At 42.7% G+C, this 9,492-nt stretch overlaps 1 protein-coding gene across 7 annotated transcripts in view; it reads left to right on the top strand.

Moving 5' to 3' along the window:
• PLCH1 (phospholipase C eta 1) overlaps positions 1 to 9,492 on the top strand; it is a 218,913-nt gene that overhangs the window by 36,285 nt on the left and 173,136 nt on the right. For all 7 annotated transcript variants that reach the window (XM_032852566.1, XM_032852565.1, XM_032852561.1 and 4 more), the window contains one exon: positions 3,157 to 3,275. In XM_032852566.1, the coding sequence (XP_032708457.1) occupies positions 3,197 to 3,275 (79 nt within the window). In that variant the 5' untranslated portion in view covers positions 3,157 to 3,196. The remainder of the gene's footprint in view (positions 1 to 3,156; positions 3,276 to 9,492) is intronic.

Raw genomic sequence — 9,492 nt, 5'->3', positions numbered from 1 at the left:
GGGGGAAGGGGATAAAAAGAGGTTCAGAAAGAAAAAATAAAATAAAATAAAAAAGAAAAAAGAAACAAATAAAAAAAAGAAAACCAATAATGAAAAAAATATAAAAAGGAAAAAATATGTATATATTGGATAAACTAGTTAAAAAACGTTAAAAAAGAAAAGGGTAAAAGTTTAAAAAAAATTTAGCAGAAGAAGAGAAAAAAATTGAAAAAGAAAAAAAAAATTAAATTAAATTAACTGCAAGGCTAAAGAATCATGGGGAGAAAGCCATGAGTTCCGTGCTTTGCTTTCTCCTCCTCTGGAATTCCGCTGCTCTCCTTGGTATTGAAACCGCACTCCTCGTAAGTGAACTTGGTCCTGGCTGGGTTTCTTGTTGATCTTCTGGGGGAGGGGCCTGTTGTAGTGATTCTCAAGTGTCTTTGCCCCAGGCGGAGTCGCACCGCCCTTACCAGGGGCCGGGCTGAGTAATCCGCTCGGGTTTGCTTTCGGGAGCTTTTGTTCCCTGAGCGCTTTCCGTAGAGTCCGGAGGACGGGAAGGAAGATGGCGGCCTCCCAGTCTCCGGCCCGGAGGAGCCGAGAGCTAGGGGTCCCACTCCTCAGTGCGCCCTCAGAGAACAGCGCCCAATTACTCCCGTCTGCCTGGCCTCCGGCTGCGCTCCGAGCTCACCAAGCCTGCGACCGGTTCAAGGTAAGCCCGAGCTGTGAGCTCACTCCTCGGCTCCGTCTCTGTAGCCGGCTTCCCTGTTCTAATACCTGCGAGCTCTGCGACACTCAGACACCCCGATCCTTCTGTGACCCTGCAGGACCTGAGGCCACACTGGCCCCGCGTGGGCTTCACCCCAGTTAAGCCTCTGGAGCGATGTCCCTCAGCGGAACAGACTTTTAAAAGTCCCGATTTTATGCTCCGTTGCTCCGCCGCTTGCCGGGAGCCGGCCCCTCCCCCCGGGGTCTGTCTTCCCGTCCCTTTGGATTCGCTTCTCCGCCAGTCCTACCTTTCAGCAAGTGGTTGATTTTCTGTTTCTAGAATTGCTGTTCTTCTTCTCTTCGATCTCCCGTTGGATTTGTAGGTGTTTGCAATCTTTAGATAAGCTATCTAGCTGATCTCCCGCTACCTGAAGTAGTCTCAGCTGCTACTTCTCCGCCATCTTGACTCCTCCCCCCGGGTTTTTAAATTTTTAAGGATTTATTTTTTTAAAGATTTTATTGATTTATTTGACAGAGAGAGACACAGCGAGAGAGGGAACACAAGCAGGGGAACTAAGAGAGGGAAAGCAGGCTTCCCGCTGAGCAGGGAGCCATGAGCTGAAGACAGACGCTTAACCACTGAGCCACCCAGGCGCCCTTAAATTTTTAAGGATTTTTGATGGATTTCAGTGTTGACTTTAAAAAAATTAATGAGCATACATAACTACATTATTTATATAACTAAAGATACTTTTTTAAAGGAGAGCTCTTTGTAGTATTCAATATTAGGTGGGAGGGGATGTTATCTCCAGTAATCAGCTGTTAGCTGTCATCTTTTATAGTTGGATCCATAGGTGGTTTTTACTTAGATTTGTGGGGCTCATTTTCTTTTTAGAGAGTTTATTTATTTATTTAAGGATTTATTTATTTATTTGTGGTTGGGGGGGAGAGAGAGCGAGCACATAAGCAGGCAGAGGCTGAGAGAGAAGCAGGCTCTTTGCTGAGCAGGGAGCCCGATGGGGGACTCTATCCCAGGACCCTGGGATCATGACCTGAACTGAAGGCAGTGGCTTAACTGACTGAGCCACCCAGGCATCCCTAGAGAGTTTATTTATTTGACAGAAAGAGCAAGCGAGTGAGCTCAAGCAGTGGGAGCAGCAGAACCAGACTCCTTGCTGAGCAGATAGCCCAATGTGGGACTCGATTCCAGGACTCTGGGATCATGACCTGAGCCAAAAGCAGATGCTACCCAGGCACCCCTGGTAGGACTCATCTTCAGCCTGAGGAAGTAGGAGCGACAGCAAGCCTTAGCCAGGTGGGAATGAGGCATGAAGCCAGAAAAAAATGGATAGGTTGGAGTCAGGTAAGATTGCTGCTGGAGAGGGTTAAGAAGGAGCCTTTGAGCCAAGGAGAAGCTCTGGCAAAAGCGTTAGGAGCCTTCACCAATTGTTCCACTGATGAATAGACAAAGCTCTGATAATTTATTTTTTTCACCAAGTGGCTGACTTCATCCTGGAGTATCTTTACAAAACTCTACATTGTTCTAATAGGACAGATAACAAATCGTTTCCCACCTGTGGGTTTTTCTTCATGCCAGCCCCGCTTGGTGTTGCCTGTCTTTATTCTGTGACCAGGAAAGGAGCTGGAATTCTGAAAAGTTGCTTTAGCCAAATCCTGTGAACAATGGAGGCCTTGTTCAGGGTTATGCACATCAGCTTTTGGAGGAATTTAATTCATCAGCTCAGATCTCTGCTTTTCAAATGCTTGCTCTAGTTAGCATTGTGCTCTCTGTGCAGGGGCAAGCCTGACCGAGGGGCAGGCACCGCTTCTTGTCCGCATGGCTTGAGACCTGTGCCCAGTTCTCCTTACACCAGTGAGTGTAGTGTGCGCTGAGCCAGGCCTTAATGGTCCTGAATGGGCCACCAGTGAAACCAAAAGAGGGAGGCAAGCTTTCTTACCGTGTTTGGCTTATCCGTGGCTACACAGACATTGTTATAATTTCTAAGATGCCTATGGATTGATTGCACAGTCTGCCAGAGGGGTACTAAGCCAAAATTCAGGAACTGGGAATGATGGTTACCTCTCCTTCTAGAGATGAAACTTCCTGAGAAGTCATCGGCTTTACCTGGTTTTGGTCCTGGCCAATCATGGGCGAGGCCTGGAGCACATCAGCCTGTCCTGAAACTTATTCTCGGGTTGTAGATTTATTCCCCCCTTGAGATGGCAATGACTGAGTCCTGAAAGGTGCTGTTTGAAAAAGCTACTGTCTGTGGTGTGTTAAGTGACGTCCTACCCTCTGGGAAGACTTGTGGGAAACTTCTTAGGACTTAGGGGATCCCAGTTCCACGTTTGGAGAAGTTGTATGGGGCCTGTGTCGCCTCATCATGCCGGGTAACTGATGCATTATGTTACCACGGTGAGCGTGTGGCTGCCATTTTCCTCATGTTTGTCTCCCTCTGTTTCCCTCGACAGAGCAATTTGGTTTTGATGCTGTGCCAGCAATCTCCTGACAATGAGCTACTGGAACTTGGAGAAAAGAAACTGTGTGCAGTACCGCAGGCATTTTCTGGTGGACAACAGTGTATTTCATGGTGAGCAGCCTTTTGTGTTTGTGAAGTTGGAGCTTTTAGTTTATTTCTGACAGCACTTTTATTCCAGCGCTCTGGATGCAAATATGGTGTCGTTGCTGGGTTGAACCAAGAGCTCAAGTTAACTCGTTTATGGATAATTTGCCCGAGAAGCAAATTGGTCTCATCCACTGGTCTCATCCCCTCCAGGTATAAGCAATGTGCCTGCCCCAATAACCATAATGGGGTTACCACTTTCTTCTTTACAAATTAGTTTAGATCAGTGCCTTTCCTCCTTTATGCTGTCAACTCCAATCCTGTCCTTTCTGATGTCTGAAATTTTGGGAGGCTCAACCCATAGTAAGTGTTCAGTTAATAAATGCAAGTCATCAGTCTGCTTGTTACCAGCATGGTATGTGTCTACTGTCAGGCCACAGAGCCATTCACAGCACTTACCTGTCATTCTCAGATGGCCTTACTGCAGCCACCAATCAGAGGAATCGAGACTTGTCATTCTTCCCTGCAAACTAAGATGAATTGCTTTTCCCCTGCTGGCGTGTGTGTTTTGTGATACACAGTCAGGGATAAGCTCTGTCAATCCTGCTATCGGGATATCCTTGAGTGAAATTTATTTAAGAGTCAAAGATTTACTTGTGGTCAGTATTTTTGGAGAAGTCTCCATCAAAAGCTGGGGGAGATGTAGAGGGTAGAGGGAGAAATTTCCCAGGGATCAGAGTGCTGTTTAACAATCCTATAATCTCAGCTGCTTTTGACTTTCCAAGTTTAGTTCTTCTTTCCTGATTTGGTGACAGACTAATGCTTTATTATTGCTTTAAGTTGAGTTTAAGAGAAGCTCAGCCTTACTTACTTTATTAAAGTACTTAAGAGTTGGTACCTGGGTGGCTCAGTGGGTTAAGCCACTGCCTACAGCTCAGGTCATGTTCCCAGGGTCCTGGGATCGAGCCCCACATGGGGCTCTCTGCTTAGCGGGGAGCCTGCTTCCCTCTCTCTCTGCCTGCCTCTCTGCCTACTCGTGATCTCTGTCTGTCAAATAAATAAATAAATCTTAAAAAAAAAAGTACTTAAGAGGTTACAATTTTTTTTTCTTTTTTCACATTCATTATGCTACCCCACTATAGGACTTTCCTAGGGTAAGGAGTACTTTATCTCACAGGTTAAGAAAGGGAAGCAGAGATGAAATGACTATCCCAAGTTGACCTAGTTAATTATTATCAAGGTCAAAACTAAATCCTGCTTCTACCTTTCCAGACTGGCTCTCCTGGCATTGCAGTGTCTTGCAGGTGAATGACTCCTTAGCAAAGGGGAGTTGTGACCTTACTCTGTGACCCTGAGTTCTACTCTGTTTTTCTGTGAACCTCATCTAAAGTTTCTGTTCATTGCTTCATCTCTGTCTCTCTCTCTCTCACACACACACACACACACACACACACACACGGCATTTGCTGTGGGGTATTTTCTGTTACAAGTTTTTATTTATTTATTTATTTATTTATAAATTTTATTTTTTTAAACATATAATATATTTTTATCCCCAGGGGTACATGTCTGTCAATTGCCAGGTTTACACATTTCACAGCACTCACCATAGCACATAACCTCCCCAATGTCCATAACCCCACACACCCCAACTCCCCTCCCCCCAGCAACCCTCAGTTTGTTTTGTGACAAGTTTTTATTTCTAAATAAAAAAAGAACAAATATGATAAGTGAAGAAACCCAAGAGTTAGAAAAAGTACCTTTATTTTTTCAAGATTTATTTTGCATCTGATTAGACAAAGTCCAGATTTAAGTGCTTTCATACAGTATTTTAGAATGCCTTTGTCCAGAGATCTCAAAGGCCTAACGACTTAAAAACAATTTTCTGTGTATTTTTATAGTTGGATTACCGCTTAGAATGTTATTATATCATGCTGCAGTCTTGATGAACACTCATATTGCTCTCGTTCGACACCTTTGCACTGGTTAATGTTCATCCCATTTCATGTGGAGGAAGCCGTGGTTCAGGGAAGTTGTGAAATGGTGATCTAAATTTCAAACTCTGATCTTTCTAACTCCAAAATGCCATCATTTCTTTTGTTCCAGACAACTATCTCCCTTTTGGCAGAGAAATCAGCACTCAGAAGCTTAAGTTCGATCCAGTAGTAGTTGCTCTGCTATTAAGTAGCTGTGTTATGATGTGGAGCAAATGGTATAATCCTTTGAGAGCCTTGTTCTCTCCCTGTGAAATGAGCCTGCTGGTCTTGATGATCTCGAGGTTGTCTGTAGTTCTAATACCTGAGATTCTATTGAAGTACTTCTGAGAATTACAACAGTAATTTTTGTGAGGTACCTTTTCACTGAACGTGAGATACACAAGGGGGCAGTAGAATACTTAAAATATGAATTGGTTGATTACATGTTAGAGCTACGGTTTTCAAAGGAATTAGAGATACCAGATTTTCCCAAGATTGAAAGGATGAAAGCCAATTAGAATTATGATTGTATTCATTTATAATAAAGCAGTAGCTATAAGTATTTCTGATAGTGTAAAATACCATTTTGGATTTCTTTTTTTTTTTTAAGATTTTACTTATTTGACAGACAGCGATCACAGGTAGGCAGAGAGGCAGGCAGAGAGAGGAGGAAGCAGGCTCCCTGCAGAGCAGAGAGCCCCGGGCGGAACTCGATCCCAGGACCCTGGGATCATGACCTGAGCCGAAGGCAGAGGCTTTAACCCACTGAGCCACCCAGGCGCCCACCATTTTGGATTTCTGTGCCTAAGGATATGTAATTCGGGAAACAGTGATGTCTCTACTCCTCCTCTTTGTTTACCTCTGCAAAAATGAACATCTGTCTGTTAAGATAGGAACTTATTTAACTTAATGGAGAGTTGTGAGGAGTCTTGTACATTTTAAGCCAGGGGAGCTCTAGAGATAATATCTGTATAGAGGATTTCAGAGTGTCCCTGAGAGAAGAGAGAAGGCAGGACCTGTTGGGTCAGAAATGTCTGATACCTTTGGAAGGGGATTCTGGAATATGGGATGTGAGTTTGGATGCTTTTTGCCTAATACCTTGGTTTCTCCCTGTTTACGCTAAAAACTGTTCTCATTTAACCAAATCAATCCAAACAGAAAGAAAGTCTGTTCCCAATATAAACTGAAAAAACCACTTCTGCTGCAAGATAATAGACTTTTAGACTATGCAGACTTTGTTGTGCAAATTGTGCTGGTTGGACTCCTTACATGCAGGTTTAAGCAATAGTCAGAGGAGGAAAGAGCTACATGAAAATGGACTATATGGGCTACAGTGATCAATAAAAGTAAAAAATCACTTTTAAAAAAAAGTAAAACAGGGACACCTGGGTGGCTCAGTCAGTTAAGCCACTGCCTTCGGCTCAGGTCATGATACCATAGTCCTGGGATGGAGTCCCGCATTGGGATCCTTGCTCAGCGGGGAGCCTGCTTCTCTCTCTGCCTCTGCCTGCCACTCTGCCTGCTTGTCCTCTCTCTCTGACAAATAAATAAATAAAATCTTTAAAAAATTTTTTATTTTATTTTTATTTTTATTTTTTTAAGATTTTATTTACCCATTTGACAGACAGAGATCACAAGTAGGCAGAAAGTCAGGCAGAGAGAGAGTGGAGGGGAGAAGCAGGCTCCCCGTCCAGCAGAGAGCCTGATCTGGGACTTGATCCTAGGACCCTGGGATCATGACCTGAGCCTAAGGCAGCGGCTTAACCCACTGAGCCACCCAGGTGCCCTAAAAATTAAAAAAAAAAAAAAAAAAAAGTAAAACAGTAATATTTGTACCAAAAAGTAACAAAAATAACAAAAAAGCAAAAAGTAACATTTGTATACTGTTTCACAGTTCAAAAAGCATATTCATAGCCTTATTTTCTGAGTATGGAGGTGGTGGTATGTTTTCATTACCCACAATCCCACAACCCAAAGAGAAACACTGTTAATAATCTGTTTCTATCCAGTGTTTTATCTTCTCTTTCCTCTTTGCAACAATGCTAACAGTTGGAATGGAATTCTGGAAAAGTTAAAATGGCTGACAAAAATGACCTGGTTGAATTGACATGGTTCTGTGTTCAGTAATGAGAGCAGCCCTGATAGGAATTATGAAAAACTCTTTTTTATTTCCCACTCATCTGTCCTTTGCCCAGATTTTTAGGGAATCTAGTGATCCGAAGGGACTGTGTACCTACTGAAGAAGTTAATTGCTGAGGTTTGTCTGTACTTGGCTTTTATTCACCTGCTATGTTTGAAATAGGGGGGAAAAACTAGGGCAAAGAATGATTTGTGTTATATGAATCTTGGTTTTTTTTTTTTTTTTTTTAAAGATTTTATTTATTTATTTGAAACAGAGAGAGAGAGATCACAAGTATGCAGAGAGGCAGGCATAGAGAGAGAGAGGAGAAAGCAGGCTCCCCGCTGAGCAGAGAGCCCGATGCGGGCCTCGATCCCAGGACCCTGAGATCATGACCTGAGCCGAAGGCAGAGGCTTTAACCCACTGAGCCACCCAGGCGCCCGGGTTTTTTTTTTTTTTAAGATTTTATTTTTAAGCAATTTCTATACCCAATTTGGAGCTCGAACTCCTAACCCCGAGATCGAGAATCACATGCTCTACTAACTAAGCCAGGCATGTGCCTTGGAATCTTGTTTTAACAGATTGTACTTCCATGAATTCTTCTTTTTTTTTTTTTTTTTAAAGATTTTATTATTTATTTGACAGACAGAGATCACAAGTAGGCAGAAAGGCAGACAGAGAGAGAGGAGGAAGCAGGCTCCCTGCTGAGCAGAGAGCCCGATGTGGGGCTCGATCCCAGGACCCTGGGACCATGACCTGAGCCGAAGGCAGAGGCTTTAATCCAGTGAGCCACTCAGGTGCCCCTCCATGAATTATTCTTACTTGAAAATTACCTATACTGTCTCCTGTTTCTCTTGGTTGTAGTGAATTGTGGCATATTTTTCTGACCTGGGGCAGATTCTTAAAACCAGTAATCAATGTGTTTGCAATTAATATATATAATTTTTTATGCACATACATTTTTCCACACATTTGAGTTCCTTAATAGAGTAAATTTAGAAGTGACTTAATTTTTGTTTTTATGCACTGCTAGTCATAATTGTGATGTTGGAAAGAATTATTAATTGCTTTCCAATAAATTATTATGGTATCATTCCAACTTACACTGTTATTTATTTCTGTTGTTATCATGTTATAGTGAATGTTTCTGAATGACCATCACAAATCTAGAGTAGAAAGGTTTTGAACTGAATTATGAGTCTCTCTTACTACCTAGGGATAGAGTGAAGGATAGTTCTCTTATTAAGTGTGTAATATGTCTTTTCAAAAAGTGCCTTATATGTACTCTTACTTTGCCTCAAGCAACCCTCTGATGCAACTAATTAACTTAGTTAATTAATGTAATGAATTGCTTTTCGTCTGACCTCCCTTTCTTGGCCAGAGGCCTACTTGGTGATGGGAGTTTAGAAACTTGACTACCAGTTTGTAAAAGAAAGTAGGCTTTGAGTGGGATCCTGGAGATTAGTTCTGTTTCAAGATTCACTACTAACTTGTGTTGCCTTTGTCCCCTTGGGGGGGTCCTCAGTTTCCCTCTCTCTAAAGTGAGCGTTTTGCCAGCTTCCAAAGTTCCCACTAGCAACAGCGCTTGAGGTCCCTGTGTAGTCAGACATCAGGATGGGTATGTAGTGAATGAGAGTGTCCTTCAGGCCAGGATGCAGGAAGGAAAGGCTGGAATGATGGTCATCAGAAGGAGGTAAGATTCTCATTTGACTGTAAACTTTGTAGTTAGTTTTGCACTGGCAGAACATTACATTTCTCTTTAGGGAGAAGATGTGTGTGCGTCCACATGCGCACGTGCACGTCCAAGCAGGCATGCGCCCATAAGCACCCGTGAGTTTTGACCATGGAGAGACTAGTAGTTAGGACTGATAAATAAGCTTTCAGGACAAATGTCTTTATATTCAAAAAAGAAGAATGGAGAAGTTTACTCCCTCTACACTGAAATTCCATCTATACTGGAAAAAGAAGGAAGAATGCCAGGTCCTGGCTGGTGTATATGAAAGGACAATGAAATTACGCAGAAGGGAGTTATGGTTCTCATTAATGAGGCTGTTTTATTAACGCATTATGAATTCAACAGCAGCTTTTGGGGCTTGGGGCATTACTAGATTTTATATTAGTGTCATTACTAAGCTTAGCTTTTCCATC

This window comes from Lontra canadensis, unplaced genomic scaffold (assembly GCF_010015895.1).
Source record: "Lontra canadensis isolate GAN:19392208 unplaced genomic scaffold, GSC_riverotter_1.0 scaffold6, whole genome shotgun sequence".
Taxonomy (NCBI): domain Eukaryota; kingdom Metazoa; phylum Chordata; class Mammalia; order Carnivora; family Mustelidae; genus Lontra; species Lontra canadensis.
This window is presented reverse-complemented; position numbering and strand designations above follow the sequence as displayed.